The sequence below is a fragment of the Rousettus aegyptiacus genome, unplaced genomic scaffold (assembly GCF_014176215.1).
Source record: "Rousettus aegyptiacus isolate mRouAeg1 unplaced genomic scaffold, mRouAeg1.p scaffold_m13_p_14, whole genome shotgun sequence".
Classification (NCBI taxonomy): Eukaryota; Metazoa; Chordata; class Mammalia; order Chiroptera; family Pteropodidae; genus Rousettus; species Rousettus aegyptiacus.
Window position 1 is genome coordinate 53,937,267 of NW_023416289.1, and position 21,722 is coordinate 53,958,988.

The 21,722-nt window shown below is 45.3% G+C and overlaps 1 protein-coding gene and 1 pseudogene across 1 annotated transcript in view; one reads left to right on the forward strand and one right to left on the reverse strand.

Annotated features, from left to right (window-relative positions):
* AGBL1 (ATP/GTP binding protein like 1) overlaps positions 1-21,722 on the reverse strand; it is a 350,762-nt gene that overhangs the window by 258,327 nt on the left and 70,713 nt on the right. Inside the window, exons 10-16 of the mRNA XM_016151651.2 lie at positions 18,798-18,914; positions 17,205-17,785; positions 15,619-15,702; positions 15,283-15,363; positions 12,420-12,568; positions 11,149-11,236; positions 2,841-2,985 (exon numbers count right to left, since the gene is read on the reverse strand). Of these exons, the coding sequence (XP_016007137.2) occupies positions 2,841-2,985; positions 11,149-11,236; positions 12,420-12,568; positions 15,283-15,363; positions 15,619-15,702; positions 17,205-17,785; positions 18,798-18,914 (1,245 nt within the window). The remainder of the gene's footprint in view (positions 1-2,840; positions 2,986-11,148; positions 11,237-12,419; positions 12,569-15,282; positions 15,364-15,618; positions 15,703-17,204; positions 17,786-18,797; positions 18,915-21,722) is intronic.
* On the forward strand, positions 8,610-8,728 carry LOC118611786 (annotated as a pseudogene).

Genomic DNA, 21,722 nt, shown 5'->3' on the forward strand with positions numbered 1-21,722 from the left:
AGTCCTAAGCTCTCCCAACATATGGATCCTAGTTATGATCACTTTTCTTATTTCATGCCAATTCATAAGGTTCTAAGTTCTGTGAGACCTCATTTTCTTACCCTCTAAAATGTCCATCAGAAATTCTCTTGGTGTCTTATTTTCAACCAATACTACTGGCTTCCTAGGGGCAATCCATAACATAATCCAAATACTTTAACAAGTATTGTTAACACTTAAACAGTTATTGCAGTTATTGATAGCTTGATACGGATGACTACAATAGAATTCTTCTGCTCGCTTCATAATTACAATAATATTGTATTTCTTTCTTTTAGCTTTATTTTAATACTCTAATTTGGATAATTATCCAACAAAGCTCCTGGCAAGCATCTGGAAAATATCAAATTGAACGAATGAAATACCAATTTTCTTATCGCAAGAGAATACAATTTTTCAAGCTGCAAAATTACGTCCAAGTTGAAAAACATCCAACATACATGTCCTCTGCTATGAAAATGTCTGTCATGATTAAACATAATCCACATTACAAGAGATTTACAAATTGTGACTTCCACATAGGAACACATTTTCCACCCCTCTGCATAACCCCCAAGTATCATAAAGTTAATTCTGCCCTTGGGGTATCATTCACATTGAATTTATCACTGATCGATTGGAAGAAAAACAGTTTCTCCTTAGGACATGTTCAAAAATAAAAATGACTACAGTGCATTACAGAACGTACTTCTGTCCACAACGAGAGGAAGGGTTTTTGAAGAGAAGTCACAGAGTCAAGTATTGTCTTAAACCTACAGAGTACAAGACCATGCGTTATTGGAAATGCAAAACCTATAACTGAATACATGCATTTTTTCACTTTCAAGTAACGAACTGTCTTTCCTACTCTGTTCTACTCATTCGGGAGAAATGAAAAGGTATCGCTTTCTTGTCTTTCTCATTAACCCTCCTCCAGCTTCCCTAGGAGGAAGAGATTCACAGTCAATAGGCTAAGTAGCAAGCCAATGAGCATCCATTAATCAGACTTTTCTCTTCTCATTGAGACCAAGTGACCAGCGGAGGGGCCCTCTTTTCCTGTGCTTTTGTCCCTCATCAAGACGAAATTATCACCCCATTAACCCCAGGGGTTTCTAAGCTATCTGTTGATTATAAACTTCAGACCCTGTGCTCTGCTCTGACAAGACCACAAAAGGCAAATGGATCCCAGAAGTACGAGCTATGACAAACCACAGCTACTACAGCCAAAGTCCAGTTTTACTGGTACAGGTAGTCATTGAGTTGTGTGATTATGTCATGGATCTCTGATGGTTGAGTTCAAGTCATCGCCCCTCAGAATGTAATGATAACCGTGAGTACCACGGAGGTGGTTTTAGCTGGATAGTGCTGCTCCCCACACATGTTCTGAGGGGTTCTTATCCCAAGGTGTTCTTATGGGTCCTTGCTAAGTGCCTGCATGCTCATTCAAAATCTGAAATTCAAAGAAAGAATTCAGATGCATTCAAGGCCTGGCTGAAGGAGACTCCGACTCCTCATCAGCCTGTAGGCACGTGACTAGATGACACCCCGACGGGAAAGGTAAACATGCATTCAAACAGGAATCTTCTTCCCCGGTCAGTTTTCTGGTGCAGTATTTCACAGGTGAGACAGTAAGAACAGCTGTGGAAAGGGATTATGACTCTTGCCTCTTCCAGGGCCCTAAAAGCAATAAGCATCCTTTATAACAAACGCGGCTTATTACAGCCTCGCTTGTGATGCACATTTCTTGGATCAACTTCTTGAGATCTCTAACTGTGATACACAGATAAAACTAGTCGTGTATCCTTTGCAATCTGGAAAATAGTGCCGATCTCTCTTTCGGCCAGACCACATGCGGAGAGAAGGGCAGGTGCATTTTCATGCAGCAGTAAGCCAAGTGGTTTGCAATGTGCCTTCTCGATGGAGAAAAAGTTTCCGTTTGTACCTGAACGTTCCTTTTGAAGGCAAAGACATTCTTGGTTATTATCTTTCCCAACTCCTTATCACAGATTTAAAATGAAAATGTTCATCCTTCAGGCTAAGTGATGTATATACACTCGTATGTACACCTATTATTATAAATATGCTAATAACATTTTGCATTAACATAGAGGATGGAGGTGCTTTATAGAAGATGGTTTAGCTCATTAATCATCAGGCTACCCATAAAGTAGCTAGGTGGAAGGGGGAGGGGATGGTTTGACGGCTTCTTCGAATGACAGAAAACTGCATGGTGTAAGCCGTTAGCTCAGATTTGTCTCGTGACCCTTTTGCAGGGCCTGAGAGAACACGGAACACTGTCTTCGCGTTTGGACTGACTTATACCACGTTCCTGCTACATAAAGATCAAGGCCCTCGTTGGCGGGACTCGGTGTTTTATGCTTCCCCTCTTCTCGTCCGCCCTGGATCCCTCTAGCACCTCCAGCCCATGGCCATGGGGACCAGCAGAAAGCCAATGTGGCTGTTTGCTCACAGACTCAGGGAGGTTTTCCAAGCTTTCTATCTCCATGCTTTATGCTCGACTCCTCTCGATGAGTCAACATCCTTTCAACGTGCACCTCGGCTTACCTGACGCCTTTGCCGCATGTCAACCTGCTTACCTCATGCCAATCTCACTGCTCGAGGGCTTCTTAAAGATAGAGCCCCTGCCTCCTACACTCAACCCGCCAACGAGAAGCACCAGATGCCACTCGGGGCTTCAAAATGCCACTGGCCATGACAACAAACTCTGGCTCCCTTGGAATCGGGGTCTCCTGAATGTTTCTGGGACAACGTCAGAGAGCCCTTCCAGGCCTGCTGGGGTGATGCTGGGAAGCGGACATTACCATGAGTGTGGTATAAGTGTACGGGTAGTGGTAGGCCAGGTAGCAGACATCCTCACTGTGCGGGAAGGTGACGGCAAAGGTGAGGGTATAATAACACTTCCCAGACGCGCCCCCCATGACAGTGGCCCTCTGCCGGTAATGGTTTCTGCAAGAGAAAGGAGAAGAGAGGAGAATGAGGGAGCGGCGGGGGAAACAGTCGTTTGGGGTTCTAGGCGCTATAAACCTCTCGCGTTATACACTGGCAAAGTGTTTATTCGAAACACGATGTGGGAGAAGTTTAGAAAACAGAGAAATGTGCAAGTGAGCTTACTGCCAGGTCATGAGCCAAACTGGCATCATCTAGGCTGGTCCACCTGGCTCCTAATTGTGGTATCTATGCCACGGGCCTTTCCTTGCTGTGTCTGGTAAATGAGCCTATGGAGTTGCTGAGCTAGGAAAAACAGGAAAATGTGGAGAGTTCTGTTTTTCCTAGGACCCTACTGCCGACATATACTTTATTACTCAAATCTGAGTTGGCCCCACCTCTACCTCTCCCTAGACCACACGGTGAAGTGCTTGCTTTCCCTTCCACCTGCCAAGTGGGTTTATTAAGCAAACACCAAATATTCAGTTCCAACTTAAAACGTAACATACGCCATCTCACGTTATCCCTGTGATGACCCATTCTGTGGATGAAGAAGCAAAGGCTTAGGAAAGTTAACTTGTCAAAGGTCACAGAGCTAGTAGGAGGTTAATATGGGACTCGAACCCAGATCTGTCTGTCTGCCAAGCCTCTGTTCTTTCCACTACACAATGGATCCTCCCAGCGGGATCTACTTCTCACCCCAAATGCAGCTCGGCTTCTTAGAGCTTGAGCCTGCACATTTTCCTCTGTCAAAGATGTAGGACCAATTTTGAGACTTCAGAGAACAGTATCAAAGTAAATTGCCCTCAGAAGTACAGTCTGCACAATATTTTCCCCCACACGCTGCCAAATATGTTCTTGCCTTGCCCGTTGATGCTGAGACAGCTGTGCAGGCCTTCCTGAGAGATGTTATCATCAAGCCCACATCGTATCGCAAAAAAATATGCACAGACACCACAAGATGCAATTGCACCTCTGAACATTTCCAATGCTGGCTTACTTGCCCACTGTGCTTTGGGGTTTTCTTGGGGGAAAGGGTGGGGAGAGGGAAGAAGTAGATAATTATTTTGTGTGTTCTTGCAACATATAAAAAATACGGATTATTGAATTATTCTTTCCTGACTTTTTGCTACCTTCATGCCGCCCACCCCTACCAGAGCAAAAAAAAAAAAAAAAAAAAAAAAAAAAAGCAGCAGCAAGTAAGAGTTTTGCAGTTTTATTTTTAATTTATGAAACTAGAAATGGGAGTAACAGAGCATGGTAGTCTCATGAACTATGGTCTGATACATTTCTTTTGCCTCAGTTTCTTCCCACATGGCTCCCCAGAGCCTTGGTCATTCTAGGAAGAGAAGGAAGCCCCCTAATGGTGTGAGCCCTGAGCGACCACCCCACCCACCTGATCAGCATCACATTAATGGGACCCATTTCTTCTGTGACAACAGGACCCGAAACTTCAAAAAGGCACCTTCACCTACGGCACCATTTGAATCTCGATACCTAATTGAGTCTACTTCCTCCAGATTTCTCCAACGTTCGGTAGTTTCTTCTGAACTAAAGCTCTGGTTACTAGAACGTACGTAACGAAGCAGATGGGCACCCGGAAAGCCTGCGGGCCACATGTGCTCTACCTGTTTTCTCTTTCTGATTTCACTCATAAAGTCTCCACCAGCAAATGCATCCTCAGTGCACACTGAGATGAGCCTAGCCAATCACACCTTCCCACAATGGAAGAGCCGACCAAAATGACACAAGCTTGTCAAAATGGTCAAAACATGGAAGAGTTTCACCTGTAAACAAAGATATGGGAGCACACACTTGCACACACACACACACACCCCACGTGAGGGTAAAGGCAGGTGGAAACACACATAATGTCTCAACATCGCCCGGTTCTTGCAAACAATGACATGCACCTGTCCTCCAGGTTAAGAGCTGCCCCCAAGGGCAAGTGGGCATGATCTCACTGGACAGGAGTCTTGCTATTTTTTTAGGTTTCCCACTGTGCTCTCAAGTACACTGAAATCACAGGCACATGCGCACTAAGCAAACTCAGCTTTACCCCACCAGCCACTGGAGAGGGTAAGACAGAAAGGAAGGGAGAATGTGAAATCCCCATCTCTTTGCTCTTCCTGCCTTCAAACCAAACCTGGACTCTAGGGGAGGAACAGATATCATGAAATCGAAAGAGAGAGAAAATGGGACAATTCATAACTTTTGAGCTTCTAGGGACCCAGGTGCTAGTGATTCAAGGAAAGCGTAAGGAATTTGAATAGTAGTTTTATCTATATGAAATCTATCTTCTCATACCAACACACACACACACACACACACACACACACACTCACCCAGGCCACTTCTCATGGCCAAGACTAAAAGCTCCCCAAGATAAGTCTGTTTCAGGATGGTTGCAGACTGCTGGAATTTAAGAAAAGATGGATATTTCTCATCCAGGATGAGTTTTGGCTAAAGGAAATTCAGTCACTACCCTAGCCTGGGGTTTAAACTCTAGCTGGACCTAAAACAAACGTCGGGATTCCCCACCAACACTCCTGGTACCCGTATTGTAACTGGAGGATCCAGGAAATGATTCTACTGCCCCTGAAACTTCCCTCTTCAGAGACCTTTAAACTTTCCCAAGACCACCTTCCTCAACATGAAACACCTGATATGTCCCTAAAGTGAAACACTTGGCTTACGACAATTTGTCCACGATAAAGTGAGATCCTATCAACAAATTATTTTTGTTTTCCCAGTTCTTATGTGAACATACTGAGGGATGTTTGCAAGGCAGTCACATTCACCTCTCATATTTTAAATGGTTCCCTTGTTCTTCTGTCATATGGAAAACCATTTCCTCCTCCTTCGTTCAGCTAGCTCCTCGTCTTCCTTCAAGACTCAACTCGAACACTTCCTCTTCCAGGAAGCCTTCCCTGATATCTGCCCTTTCACGTAGTTCTTACACATCATACTGTGTCTCTCCCTCACTGCCAACACAACATGGCAGGAATCATGCTAATTCATTCATGTATCTTCATGCTTGGCACACGGTACCTGAACTTAGCAGCTGCTCAGTTACAGTTTGTAGAAAAAATGGACCTACGACTCCAGGAGTAACAACTAGGATGCTTAACACATATTATCTCTAACTGTAATGACCCCTTTTGAAGCTAAGTATTATACACACTCTACAGATGGGGAAATGGAGGATCACAGGTGTGAAATGTCTTGGGAAACTCCATACAACAGGCATAGTAAGCAGGATTCAACCCTAAGTGTGGGCTTACTTCAAAGTCAAGATTTATTATTATTATTATTATTTATTATTATCACCTCTCTTAAGAATGGGCAAGAGGTTTTTTTGTCCCAATTCATCAAGCAAGAATTTGAAATTTTCATCTTCATAAATCAAGGCTGCCTATAAACTTAAAGTCTAAAATCAAAGAAGGAATGCAAAATAATCCAGATGAGAACTGATGAAATTGATCCATATCACTATGATTCTTTATGTCATTGGTATGTGATACCAGTAAGGTGGTTCTACTAATTATAAATAATAATTGCTAACATTCATGAACACCTACTATGTACCAGACACTGTTCTAAGCTTTCCATGTGCTTTATCTCATTTCATTTTCAGAACAGCTCTTTGAGGTAGATACCATTGTTATCCCTGTTTTACAGATGAGAAATCTGAGGTCGAGAGAGGCTGGGATAATTTTCCCAAGACCACAACATTAAGGAGTGGTAGGATTTTGATTCTAAGCACTTTCTCTCCTCAAGATGCTCTCCAAGGTAGGGGGAGAAGCCTGGTGAAATCAAGTGTGATCTCTGATTTGCTGGAACCCAGACAGGTAGGCCATCTAGGGTCAAAGAGGACCTGAGATCGCAGGCTTCCAGCCATCCTACAGATAAAAGCCTCCTCTTTGTTTTCCTGTCCCCTGAACCATTTATCTTCAGAATGATCTGCACTTTCATAATCATAAAGCTTTCAATGAAGCAAGGAACAAAGCACACAAATGCAGTTATATACTCAATCTACCTCCGTTTGTACTTAAAAATATGCTGGGAAGTCTTCTTTTCCCCCCTCTGTGTGTATGACATAAACAAATGCTAAGAGAGAGAGTAAATTAGGCAATGTTGCAATGACGATGGCTGTGTTTAACAAGGGTGCGTCACTTCACCTCACGGGGCCTGATAGGGTGAACGGCCAAGTCACCCGGCTCCCCCACGTCTGCGGTGTCTCTAATCATCTACATAACACCCATCCTCTCTCCCGAGATCCCTGGGAAGGAGGCATGATGGCCGAGCTCTTGGATGACATTCATCTTCATGAGTGAGCTGTTCATCTTCTCTCACTGGCGGAGATAAATGTCAGAAGAGATGGGCCGCTGAGCACTACACCGCCACGCCGAGCATGCTGCTTCCCTCTCCTTGCCCTTTGGCACCGAAATGACATTAGCCTGGAGCTGGGAGGGCCTCTGCAAAGGTGTATGGTGCCCGGAGAAGCAGACCGCAGGGGACTAAGTCAGGCAGAAACCGAGACTGGCCTTGCTTGCTTTCACGAGAGGCGTGAAAAAATGAGCCTGCCCATTAACGTTCTTCCAGTGGGATCGCTTTGTGTTTTCTGGCCTAGTGGTCTGCTAGGCGGGTTGGGGAGAGGGAGGAGGTGAGGGTGTGGGGCGGGGGCAGAGGGAGCAAATGAGCACAAGGAGAAAGCACTAGAATTTCTCTTTAAATTTCTTAGGATCTAGGTAATGAGAAAGAAATTGTCTAAGGTTTAATCTGGGGATTAACACCACTGGCCTGACACAGCCCATGTCAATATGATGCAGTGATAATTACAAAACAAACTAGAATATGATACAGCCATTTTACCCACTCTTCTCTGTTGTTTTCCAAGGCTGGGATATGAAAAACACATTGCATTTCGCAGCTACGGTTTTCATACGTCAAGTAGTTAAGTATCGATTGCTGTATGGGAGGAGGCTCCCAAAAGAAGGGGTAGAAATAGGTCATACCACATTATTTTGCTTTTAGCTTCCGGCAAGGTATTTAAGTTTGCAGAAGCCTAGATTAGTGGCTTCACACTTATATTACCTAAACCAAACCTTGTAAAATAGACAGTTTTTAAAATTCTGCTTAGAAGTCATAGAACGACAATAGTATTATTTTAAGTAGAAATGGCCAAGAAAGTGGAAGAATGGGTATGCCCTACCATACTCTTAATACCAGCTTTCTCAAGAATTCTTACTTATATAAAAATAATCTAATCAGGTCTGGGAAGTTAAACAATGATTTTCAAAATTATCCAAAAGACTATTTATATTATATTTTTCATGCTGAACCCTAAGGCTATATGCCCTGAGTTATCACCAATATAAAAATACAGTTAACCCTTAAACAACAAGAATTTGAACTGTGTAGATACACTTACGCACAATTTTTTAAAATAAATATATTAAATGTACTTACTCTTATTATTTTCTTAATTCTCTAGCTTACTTTATTATAAGAATATAGTATATAATATACATAACATATGAAATATATGTTAATTAACTGTTTATGTTATCGGTAAAGCCTCTGATTGACAGTAGGCTAATAGTTAAGTTTTGGGGAAGTCAAAAGTTATACATGGATATTTAGTCTATAGCCATGCCACCCTGAACAAGCCCGATCCTGTCTGATTTTGGAAGCTAAGCAGGGTCAGGCCTGGTTAGTACTTGGGTGAGGGACCACCTAGGAAGACCAGGTGCTGTAAGCATAAAAAATAAAATAAAAATAAAGGATTATAAGCTGACAAGGTCCTTGCAATCTGTGAGGTCAACCAAGGGTTGTCTTGCCTAAAAAAAATTTTAAAAAAAATGTTAAACATGGATTTTTGACTGGGCAGAGGAATAGTGCTCCTTACCCCTGCATTGCCCCAAGGGTCGACCACATGACAATGGGGTAGACAGTTAAAATGATTATTTGTTTCATCTTTTCCTCCTCATTTAAAAACCTTAACCTTTTGCATCTTTCCTAATGCATATAATTTATCAGTATAGTAATGTGTATATAACTGATCAAAAAATTTATAAACACATCTATGTGAGAAGTTCATGAATAAATAATAGCTTAGCAAAAACAGTTTGGAGGCTGCGTTCTAACTGATGATAGGACCCACAGAGCAGTCAGCCCGCCCCCATCACAGGCCATCACTGTCACTTTTTGAAGGAGACGAGAGTGTTCCATTCTATCCGACTACCTTCTTCTCTTTCACCCATCCATATACAAACTCGGGTACCATGGCCCCTGGTTCTCTCCACAGTAAGCATCCTGGCACAGAACATGGCACTAGATCCGGGAATTTCACAGCATGATAAAAACAGAACTTTCTGAGTTCCATATGATATATCGAAGACAAATAAGGAGGCACGGTTCTCCCACTGGAGAGAAAAAAGGCAGAGATGAAGCAAAGAAATCTTCTAGGGCAAATCGACTCGGATCGCGATACTGCATTCTGCAGTTGAAAGGTACTCTGGTTTATGGCCAAGTTGAGATATATGGGTCTGTCCCATCTTTGGATCACTGTATTAGAACTATATTAACACAACGCGGTGAGTAATCATAAAACAGACCGCACAACGATGTAGCAATCTTATCCATTTATCTCTGCTGCATTCATGGCCAGCATATGAGAAATGAATCACATTATACGTTCACGGCCTTCCTGCCACCCCTCTGCTCCTCTTTAATCACGTAATGATTGCCCTGTTAATGAATCTGAGGGCTTGTAAAGTGGGCACTGGCTTCCCTCAGGCTGAGGCTGTGCTTTCTTGGATGCATAGCGTCTTCCTTCTCCCTTCCACAGGTGCTTAGTCCTTCCCCTTAAGCCTGCTCCTTATCCTCCTCCTGCAAGACGGCCAGCCTCGGGAAAGAGCTAGGCCGCACCGGGAGAGGATGCTAAATGTTACGCTTGTCCAATCTCTTACTAAGCTCCAGATCCACAGCCTGCTGCAAGTGGCGTCTTTCATGTTTATTTAAGGTTACTCTTTTCAGAGGACACGAAAAGCTATTCTTGACACACCGACGTTCAAATCTAGGTTTTCATTATTTTCCCCTGCAGCTGTGGCCTCTATTACCTCGAGGTGATTTTTAGTCTAAATCTCTTCAGACCACAGAAAGATCCTCAGAGTCTCTAAGTAGATAGGCCGGAGAGTCATTGCCGTAGAGGTGAATGGAAAATCGACGAAATTGCAATATTTTGCTACTGTTCTAAAGAACATAATAAAAATGCTCCTTAGGCCCATGTCCCAACACATCAAGGACTGCAGGCTGCCGCCTCTTTTATAAACGGTCGGTCAGCGCAGCTCTGTGGTGCAGACCGTTGCCTCTGTGGCGATTTCTGCCTCTGTGTCTTACAGAGCAACTGTTCTTGACCTTTCGTGTCTGTCGGTGCTCCTGTCCTCCCAGCCTCAAAGGCCAAGAGGCAAAAGCGCCTATCCTCTCTGTGAGACTGAAGACAACCTAAATTCTAGAATGTCTGATTTCAGGTTTTTTTAGCATCTTATTTTCCATCCAAAAAAAAAAAAAAAAGCACAAGTCAGCAATTTGCGGGTCTAGATTTCTTGGATTGAAAGATATGGCTAATTTAAATTTCATTATAATTTTATAGGTCACGCTGATGAAAATGGCTACCGGTAAAGTGATGAAGATGAATTTTGAAGACTGTCTCTCTTTTATATTTTTCCAAATCAACTTACTATGGAGGCGCAGTGACCTAAATGTTATGTATCGCCTACCCGCTCTCAGCTGCTCTGGAAAACTGTAGCATGGGATGGGCGAGAAAAGGTCGGGACTTTTTGTTCACCGGGAAAAAAATGGAAAGAGGTAAAAAGCTTAAACTTGACACATTAATCACAGGTGAAGGCCATACAACTTCTAATGTCCAACACGGCCTCATCGAGGTTGCAATGTGTTTACAGGAAGATGGACCACGTTCGGCAAATCAAAAGCTATTTCTTGGGGTCTACCGTGAGTGCCGCTTACCATGCTCATGCCTCTGAAGGGCGACGCACTTGCCGCTGAGGCGGTGACAGGTCTAACAGACAAGCTCAGATTGCTGAGGTTTCTAAGAGCAATGTGGAAAAGCAGGAGATTGAAAGAGAATGAAAGAGTAGAGACAATGCCTTTGCAACTCACTTGTAATAACAGATTTCATAGCCTGTCCGCATCCAGGTGGGCCTGCCAAGAAGAGCCTCCTTCACAGAGTACAGAGTTGGCTGCATTCCTGCACAAAACAAAGGCAGGATTAATCCACCGAGGAAAGAGAAAAGGGCAAAACTGTTGTAGCAGGCTGTATAGTGGCCCCCAATGACATCCAGGTCGTAATTCTCAGAACCTGGGGTTGTTACCTTACATGGCAAGAGAGACTTTGTAGATCTGATTAAATTAAGGGCCCTGAGATGAGGAGGTTATCCCAGTGGGCCCCAAATTCAGTCACGAGCATCCTTAGATGAGAGTCTGAACAAGGTTAGACTACAGAGGAGAAGCAGTGTGACTGAAGCAGAGAAACATTTGAAAATGCTCTGCTGCTGGCTTTGACGATGGAGGAAGGGACCAGGGAGTGCAAACAATGTAGCTCTAAAAGCTGGAAAAGGAGAAAAAACAGCAACTCTCCTAGAATCTCCAGACGGAGCACGGCCTTTCCAACACCTTGGCATTAGCCCAGTGTAACTGATTGTGGGCTTGGGGACTCTAGAACTGTGAGAGAGTAAACATGTCTTGGTTTAAGCCATAAAGTTTGTGGCGATTCATTACGAAGTGAATACAAGGGTCAAGGTCCCTATTTCCCGTTTCTCCAGCAGCAGAACAAAACAGAGGCGGTATCCTGTGCTCAGACCCGGAGAGATGGGGACATTCATTTACTCCTTACTGAAAGCTGCTCAATGAATTAGTCCATGACCCAGAAAAAAACACAAGATTTCTCATTCCTGCAAATGTGCCATATAAATGTGGGCCGCTAGTCAGTCTTTGTCCCTTGCAGGTCTCCTCTAAAAATGGCACAGGTATTCAGGAGAAGGTAAACTTTCTCCAGAGTTTTCTTGGAATGTAAATTGGTATTGGATTGTGCTGTTTGCCTGTCTGTAACAAATAAATCCATCCTGAGACCGTGGGATTTGGGAGATAGAGAGAAAAAATATAAATGAGAGGGCTCACCGACCTCAAGACGTTCAAGGTGGGGCGAGGGGGTCGGAAATTGGCGGGGTGTTCGCGCGGTATTCACGTCCCCTGGCAGAGCGAGGATTTTTAGCTTCCCCGCCGTCTTGCCACGCCTGGCAACCCAAACGTGTCAACCCTCCCTCCTTCGAACCCTTTTGGAACCCAAGCAGGGCTTCTGACGGTGACACGAACTGTCACTGAGCGGCATCACCCCCGCTGTCATCCGGAAGCCGTCTATTCAGAGCTCGTACCGTAATTAAACTGGCTGTTGGGCTTCTCACAGTTGATGATGTTGAAACGGTAAGAGACGGCGGGCCGCATGCCGCCCACCTTGAAGTAGAACCACTGCTGGTGCTGCGTGCTGTTCACGTCGGCGTTGAGCAGCAAGTCGTACTCCAACCTGCAAGGTCGGAGGGAAGGCAGGAGCGTGAAGGGTCTGACAGGCAACCTTCGACCCTGAGGACCTGCGCATCACAGACCCAAGACCCAGGCTCTCGGTGCACTAGTGAGTGATCCTCCCATCATCCGAGTCTCATAGCCATGGATGGAGGTCATCAGAATTTAGGGCAGGGGGGTGGGCGGCATTTTGGTTTTAGAAGAGTCAGCGACACCAGCATAGCATATGTTTTTTATTAAATTGTAATGAAGTCTCTATCCAGCTAGAAAAATGCAAGCGTACTCTTTCCCAGAGAAAAGTCAATCACCTCTGGTCGGACGTGCCATTACTGGTTGAAACTGGACATCACCCCTGAGCCTCAGTCTTCTCACTTGGAAAGTGGGAATAGTGTCTAAACATGCAGTGGTGTTTATAAAGGTTAACTAGTCTAATATATGTGTGATGCATATAACTAATATAATAATACACATTTATATATGTATATGTATATGTATATGTACATACGTAAATCCCCAGCAAAGCAACAAACATGAGATATGCTGGCAATGCAGGGGGTGTTCGTTCACTTTTTCCCCTTTCTTAATTGATATGACATACATGCAGGAAAATTCACAAATCTCAAACATGTAACTCAATAAATTTAAACAAATTCATCTGGATACACCTGTTTGACAACTGCCCAGGTGAAGATACAGGTCACTTCCAGGACCCCAAGAGGCTCTTGTTGTTTCCTTCCCATCCCAGTCACTCTGTCTCCAAAGCTAATTAATTTTCTGAGCTTTAACAAAAGAATTAGCAATGCAGTTTTGACTCCAACATAGTACAGCACTTCATTTCCAAAAATATTGTTGTCCTATCCCCTTGGCACGCTCCTGGAGCTGCTCCTCTAGAAAGGGCAATGTTTTTGCTCTGATATAGTCATGCTCTCCTGCCCTGGGCCCATGATAAAGGGCAATCTATGGTGGGATTTGCGGAAAGGTAGAGCTCTGGATGAAACATATCAGAGCAGTGTAGAGCTGACTGATGGATTCCCACTCCACACTCTAACTGCTAAGGTCGCCATATGAGGAAAGTGACCTACTGAGAGGCACTCACACGAACCATTGTGGAAGGTCTGTGGCCCTTAAATTGTTTGCTATGCCCACAATGCTCTCTCCAAAAAAAGATCATAAAAATCCCTTGCCTGTAAGTAGGTTTGTTTGCTGTCATGTGACCGTCGCCCTGACCACAACTGATCCATTTAGGATCTACACTCTGGCCAAAGGCAGATATATGGAGAGACCTGAGCATGGCCAGCAGCTTAGGCACACCCTGCACTGATCGCTGTTCCGCCAGCAGATTCCTAAGTAGGCCTTCTCTCCTGGACCCTGTGAACGTTATACACAGAGAGAAGGAATAATAAAAGCGTAGGAAGAGGTAGAAGGTGAACTGGCAAAGAGAAGAAGGTGGGTGAGGATTCTCGGCATGATGGTCTTTCCCTTTGTCAGCCCAAGCAGCTCAACGCATACTGATTCCATGTGCTGGGGGGTTCGTTGAAATACTCCATGTACGAGAGAGGAGGAGAGAGGGAGAGAGGGGTGGGGAAGGAGGGAGTGAGAGAGACAGACAGACAGAGAGAGACAGAGAGACAGAGAGACAGAGAGACAGAGAGACAGGTCACCATTTACCTCTCCTCCAAAAAATAAAAACTCCAGAAATGACTCCTAGCGGATACAAAATGGGTTCAAGCAACACTAAGTTCTGAGCCCTAGCTCGCCGTGACTGCTCCCCCTAGAATCAGAGCTAATGTTGATTGAGCACTCACCACATGACAGCCTCTCGTCTAAGAGCTGCCTACAGGCTATCTAACTCTCATAAGACCCCTCTGGGGTGGCTGCTCTTACTGTCCCCTCTTCGTGGGTGAGGAAATGAAGGCATGGCGTAGTTGGGTGACATGCTCTGTCTCCTGGTTGGAAAGGGCTGTTGTTGCTCTGGATTTCTGGTCTCAAAGTCTGAGACCACTACACCATGGAATGTTGTGGACCGTTCCTTTCAGAAGGTACAGGAGATGAATCTTATACCTTGCCTTTTGGCAAATGGCAAACGTAGTCTACACTGCCATCGTAGGAAGAATTAAAGCAAGAATGGTGATCTCTTCCACCACTGGAAATGTCTGTTTTTGCCCCTCTTCTAGTTTGAGCAGCCATAGACTTCCTTGTCTAGAAAATCCTTTCCTGTCAACGAGAGCTCATTGGTCTGTTGCGGTAGGGACACAAGGCACTAATCGTCTCCTTGACTGCAAGAAGGCTCTTTTCTCTCCGGGAAGGCCAAGGTTTCTGCCCCCTAAATACACAGCTATGGGACACGAAAAGGTCCAGGGATAGGGGATCCTGCGTACCCTTTCATGTCAGCACAACCAGCCCTGGCATCGGTAGAATACAAACGCCCCAAAGTGTCCTCACATCCAAATAGGAACCCATTATCTGGAACACAGGTGTATCCATAACAGCCCACTTCCGGTGTCCTCCTTGCCATGACATCAATAGTGAGTCCCCCAGTGGCGTGCTGGTCAGTGTTTACCAACCGACTGCCTTCGTTTGTAGCATCTGCCACTTTTCATGGTGTAAATGCCCCCCCAGGGCGGCTGGTTTCATGCTACCAACGCGAGGTCACTGCAGGGAGTAGAGAAGAGGTCGCCCCACATGCCCACTCGGGCTACCGCGGCCCTCCATACTTACTCACGCACTTGGATGGCTTTGCGAAGATTTCCTGACTCGAACTTGGAGGAGAACCGTAAACCGTCGGAAGCCGTGTCTGGCCTATAATTGGACAGGGATCATGCGAGCCTATGAGTTATTGCTCTTCCCGGGCACATGTTGACATTGCTGAGATAAGCTTTCTCTTCCAGATCTTTAACCCAAATAGTCATCACACTGATTTCAGGAGCAGGAATGGATTACTAGCACGAGGCACTCTTGTTCCCACTCACTATCAGAATTCTAAAGGGTCTCTCTACCCCACCCCCCAACCTCCACCCCCCCCCCATCTCCCTGCCAACACGCCGGACCACCTACCAAGGCTCATCTAAGCTGAAAACAACTTTATTCATAACGTCACCAGGCTGGATGAACCTCCGGATGTCCTCGATTATCTTAATCCTGAAAGAGAAAAATTGGGAACATCTCGAAGGCTGATTCTCACTCCTTACTCCACTCAGCCTACGGTCACCCTGGAGAGGCCCAGGGAGTCACCGGAGAAATAGGAAAGAGGAGTTAAATAACGCGCCACCATCACCACCACCACCACCTTCTCTTCTCAATCAATAGATGAAAGGGCACTAAGCAGGAGAAAGGGAGGAGGCTGGGATGCTGGGTTTTAGTCAGAGGTTTCTGGACTTGAACGGGAGTTTCGTCGAGATCATCTGAGCCAAGGGGCTTTGAGGGTTTCTGGCTGTGTGAATAAGGGAGTCCTCTGCATGGAGACAGTTTTGAGGGCAATATCAAGGTCACTGCCTATTAGCAACCTAAGGCCTGGGAGGCTCCAACAAGCCTTTGGGCTCTCGCGTTACTCATATTCCTTGCCTGCTGTCTGCTCCAAGAGACTTGGGTCAATCTTCCGAGAAACACTCACACCTGGAAGATTTAAGTAAGACCAAGGAAGAAAGCCCAAGGGATCCTCCTGATTTTCTGAATTTCTTCCTGAATTTCTAAGCCAGATCTCCGGGGTGGGGTAGGGAGGGGGAGGTAGACATGAGGTCTGGACTCAGAGAGAAGGCATTCTCTCCAGGGGGAAGCTGAAGCCTACAGTATGTCTCTCAGGAGCTGAGCATGGCGAGCAACGTGCAGGGGCTGAGGACAGAGATGTCAGCCAGGAGCCCAAGTGGGAGTGGCTCCTGGGACCCACCACTGATTTGCTAATGAAATGGAAAATAAGTTAATGAAACTTTCTGGTATGCACACTTTGCTCCATCGGCTTTAGTGCATGCATACTCAATTTTTTTTTTTTTTTTCAGAGAAAATGATATTTTTCCCTTGGCTTTAGCAATTTTCATTTTAATCTCACTTTGCTGAGCCAAAGGCAAAGCTCCCGTTCCTGAATTCTGGGAATCATCCATCACCCAGTGTTTCTTCCCTAAAGAATGCATTTTCCCCCCAAACACTCCTCGAGTGATACCGAATATTATTCTCCAAGCCAAGCCAGATTCTATAGGGTCGGGACTGTGGGATGAAGGTACACCACCTCCTCTCCTTAACAAGATACCAGATCCCAATTTGCAGTGAACAAGAAAGGAGATCCCGAATATCCCACACTTGTTTTTTCTGAACTTTCCTCTGAGGAATGATACTGGTGTTGGGAGAAACTGGATTACCTCTCTCTGCCATAGTGGCCTGCAGTGGATATGGGGTAAGGTGTGGCATTTGAAGCACCTAAACGATTCTTTTTCAGGAAACACATGCCTCCTACTACCCCACAGTGGTTCTGAAATGCCCTAGGACAAAGGCAAGCTTGTACATTTGGCAAAAGTTTCTAAAAAGGCTTGAAAATGCTCCTGACTGATGCTTGTTTTCTACAGGGAACAGAACTATTGACCACACCATTCCTCCTACAAAAATGCTAGGGAAGAGGAAAACTACAGGTCTCAAATCAGCAGCACCATCACCTTTGAATCCCACATTTGCGTTCGAGCAGGGGCTGGGGGGAGGAAGACGGACGGTGTCCCCAGAGATCAGGAAATGCCACTGTCTTGAAGTCAGCCACAGATCTGGTTCCTCTGGCTTTGGCCATATACAGGTAGGGGTCATGGAAGGGGACGTGCTTGGGATGTGCTTGCAGAAGTTTGTCCATTACTTCAACAGATTCTCTAGATCTCGTGGAATTGGGAAAGGGGGCACTCGTCCTTGGGCAGGAGATCATGTCCATGTCCCAAGCATCCTCTTTGAGAAAAGCCTGAGTGTCGAGGGTTTCATTTCCAGAAGAATCCATCCCAAGACCATTGGACTGTGCACTTTGGGATGGGTTCATTCCATGTCCTTTTCTGGAGGCGAGATGCCCAGTGGACCTCCCCCACTTCACCGTGCTCAGCAGGGAAGTGTGGACCGTGTCTTCTCTTTCTCGTCCCCAGGAGCTTTGGTCCCTATTCAAGCAATGCCACTCTGGGGAGGCATCAGCTGGAATGTGGCGGTGATTGGTATGCTGCATCTCGTCGGGGTTCAAATCACCTCCAGGATTGCACTCCAGTTCCTCCAGGTTTAAAGTAGAAAGGACATGTCAGTGTCCCCTTGCAGGTGCAAAATACAATTTTATCCCTGACCTCACCCTCTAAGCACAGAGCTAAGGGTAAATCCTGTGAATGAGGGAGCTTTTCCCATGGTTGGCCAAGGAAAGACTAAGCTCCAAGAGTCAGACAGTTGGTATAATCATAGAAACTCACGTGTCGAAGAGGCTTTAGGTGAATCTAACACTACTCTACACAGTACGTGATGCCTCTGCAACACCCTCAACAAGTTATAATCTGGTTGAACAACCTCATTTACAGGGTCTTCGCTGCACCCCAAGGCGGTGCCTTTTATTGGAGGATCATTGTAATTGTTTTTAAAAGTCTACTTACCCTGACCTGAAATTTCCTTCCCTGAAATTTTTACCCACTCATCCCCTTCTGCTTTCTGGAGTGAAACAGAATATAGTGACTGCTTGCTGCATGTGCCTTGCCTTGCACCATTAAATGTGGCCAAATTCATGATTTATTAGGAGCAAATAATGGGGATCAACAGGCGGGCATGAAATACCCAGTGGTAGTAACAGCAGGAGAAGCAACACTGGCCACCGGATTCACATCACCACATATAAGGGTTCACTTTGTGTTTCTACTGGCAAAGCAACTCTGGTGACAGGCTGGTGACCTTCAAAATCTACCTACTACAGCTTCCTTACTTTGACAAGGGAACAACTAAACCATGAAGAATTTTCACTTGCTTTTTCAGTGCACCTTGTCCACCAGACAGCAGGCAGCCATGTGTGCCTTCCTCCTCTTTCCACCCTAGATGTCAGCTTGTGGGACCCTCGCCTGCACCCTCCCTCAGCCATCTTCTGCACGTTTTGGCTGAGCCGTCTGCTCCTCTCTCAGAAAGCTCCCAGTAGCAGATTGCTAATGATGAGCAATGCTCTCCACCTGGAAACCTCTTTTTGCCCTCCCAGGCCCTGCAGAGAACCCACCGGGCATCACCAAGGAGCAGCGCCACGGCACACGCCCTACCTCGAAGCTGCAGGAGAGCTCGGGACACATCGCTGCATACTGCGTCAGTTCCCCTTCAGGTCGGTCGAGACTAGGTTTGCAACTCAGCCTGTTCACATCTGTTTCCAAGTCATCATCCTGCAATGGAATATTCAAAAGAATCAAAATAAAGAACAAAGAAACAAACATATGACAACCAAGAAAGCCACTCTGAAAAAAATCGAGAGATGCTACGTAGATGGTTCTTCGCAAACCTGGAACAGGGTTTCCTCGCCTCCAAATTACAGGGCAAGCCTGTGTGAAGGATGATTTAATGAGCCTTGTTGTATTTTTAAAACAAAAATAAAGAAGATATACAACTTTCCCCAGCATTTATATCAGTATGTATCAGCATTCATCATAAATAAATAATTCTTTATATAAAACAGGATGAACTATGGAAACAATAAATGGAATATAAAGAAAATTTATCTCGTCAACGCCTTCATGAACATAATTGTATCTACCGAACATATTCGTCTACCTTCTTTTGCTGTCTAGGTCCTTCACGAATGCTTAATGAGCACCTACTATGAGTACCTACTCTCTTCACTGATAAAGGTTCAGTGACTATGGGACAGAGGAAGGTCCACGCTCTCATGCAATCTGCCTTTTCGTGAGAGAAGAACACAGTGAATAAGAAAACAAACAAATGAATAAGGTAATTTCAAACAGCGATGGGTCCCACAGAAATAATGAAAGTAGGTAAAGTGACCGTGACCGTGACTGAGACTAGAGTATAATAGCTGTCCGGATTGAGGGGCCTGAGAAAGCCTCGCAGAGGAGGTAACACTTTAACTAGACCTAAATGACAATAAGATCCGATTATGCAAACACTTGGGGAAAGGCATTACCAGCAGAAGGCGTGGCTTAAATGTGCTTACGCTGAGGCAGAGAGAGGAAGAGGCGGATTGCAAGAGTCAAGAGTCAGGCAGCAGGTGCTATGCCGAGCCTGGCAGCCCCAAGGAGTGCATAACCTCCTGCTATGCCTTTACCCCTCCATACACGTCAAAGTTTGCCGAGTCACCACCACAGGTCTTTTCTTCCTTGGGTTGACTATTTCCAGACCCTTTATTTTTTCTTCTAGGATATCATTTCATAATAGTTTAATGGTGAGGGTGACTCTTCCTCCAAGCACTTCCATATATTCCAAAGGGTGGAGAACCTTACAGAGAAAGGACACCAGGAACCAAACGGTCCCGTCTCTTCATCTGCCCATGTCTCTCAAATATTGAGTTTGCCTAATGAAAGACAGGGTGGAAAATCTACCCAATGTTTTAGGCATATGTCTGACTGGTTCAGGAAAACCTTGAAGCCCTTGAAGACCACTCCTGAAGACCTAGACTATTCTTGCCTAAATCAAATAAATGCAGAAAATAAATGTATATGTTCCTGATTCAGGGATAAAAGGAAGTGGAGTATTCCAACCATTTTCTGCAGTTTTCCTCCAAACTTCAAATTAAAAGAAAAATGGATCCCATGAAGCTGACTTAATGATACTTTCACACACAGTGCACACCAGGCCCAAACATCTGAGCCTGGTGTTGGAGATTCTACCACTCTTGCTACTTCCGGGTTTATCTCCCAGTTCCTCCTCACCCCCACCATCTCCCCGAGAGCCTCACCCAGATGCTTTCTGGCCCTTCCTCCTCAGACTGGACACTTCCCAGACTGGCTTTTCCCAGCCTTAGAGTTGCATTCACCGCCCTTCTGAAGGCAGTGATTTCAACTCTGCTGGGAACGAATCCCCAAGTTCACTACACTGAACTCTTTTAAGAAGAAAAATTTGACTTATTTGCTTTCGTATCGTGTTACCAACCCTAAGAACTTAGCACACTGCCTCCTGCATGCGTTACATCCGAGAAAGTACCCGGGAGAAATAAAACATTAAAGAGGAAGAACAGAAGGGAGTAGAAGAAAATTCGCTGTTTATGCTCTTCTCAGGAGTTTGTCCAAAGCTCATGGTTATGTTCATGAAAAAGAAAAAAAAAAAGCCAACATCTAGTCTGTACGTGTTGCTAAGTTTCTCTTATGTTGATAGTCCCAGTTTTAAGCCACAGATGGCACCTGATTTTCCACTCCGAAGACCCTTCACAGATAAAAAGTTCCTTTCAACCATTCTTTCTAAGAGACTGGTCCCAATTATTAACTAAGCTTTGCAAATGAAAAGGCCGCCAGTCAGAGGCCTGGGTCGGCTCTGTGACCCGAAACAAATGTTTCTGGCTGCTTGTCCGCGCACGTCTTGCAGAAAGTCGTGCTGGGCTCACCAAGGAAAACCCGACTTGTTGGAGCACCGGTTCCCCCTGCTCTCGCTGCAGCCCAGACTCTACCCCCGGTTGTGAGGCTCCTCTGTTTCTCTGTACCTCATGCTCACTCACGGACTCGTCATCGTCTCCTTGGCTTCAAGACTTTTGATGAATAGTTTTCAGGGCCTCACCAATTTGTCTCGTGCTTCTTTCTCAGCTGGATCTGTTTGTTTCAATTCCACTCCACCCTAACCCACCATCATCTGCAGAGTGGGGACTAGGGAGCCTATCTGGAAGCTCCCTGCCCACCCCCCCCCCATGCTCTGTGAAGCGAGGCACTGGCTGCGGCTTCCCCTCCTCAGCAGATACAGGGGGTGACTGACATTCTGCATTAGATGTTCAGAGCAAGTAGGAGGGGAGGAGAGAGTGGCATTGATGAATGACTGCAGCAGCACGGTATTATTCAAATAATTCAGCAAGGACTTCATAGGCCTGCACTGCCAAGCCACAGCAAAGAACCAATTTGCTACTGATGACTTCAGAAATGATTCTATTTATCAACAAAACCTGGAGAATGCCAGAGTGTCAATAGCAGTCTTAACCTCGAGACCTGGCTAAGAGATAGTCCCTGTATGTCTGCGATGATCATCAGCAAGGTGAG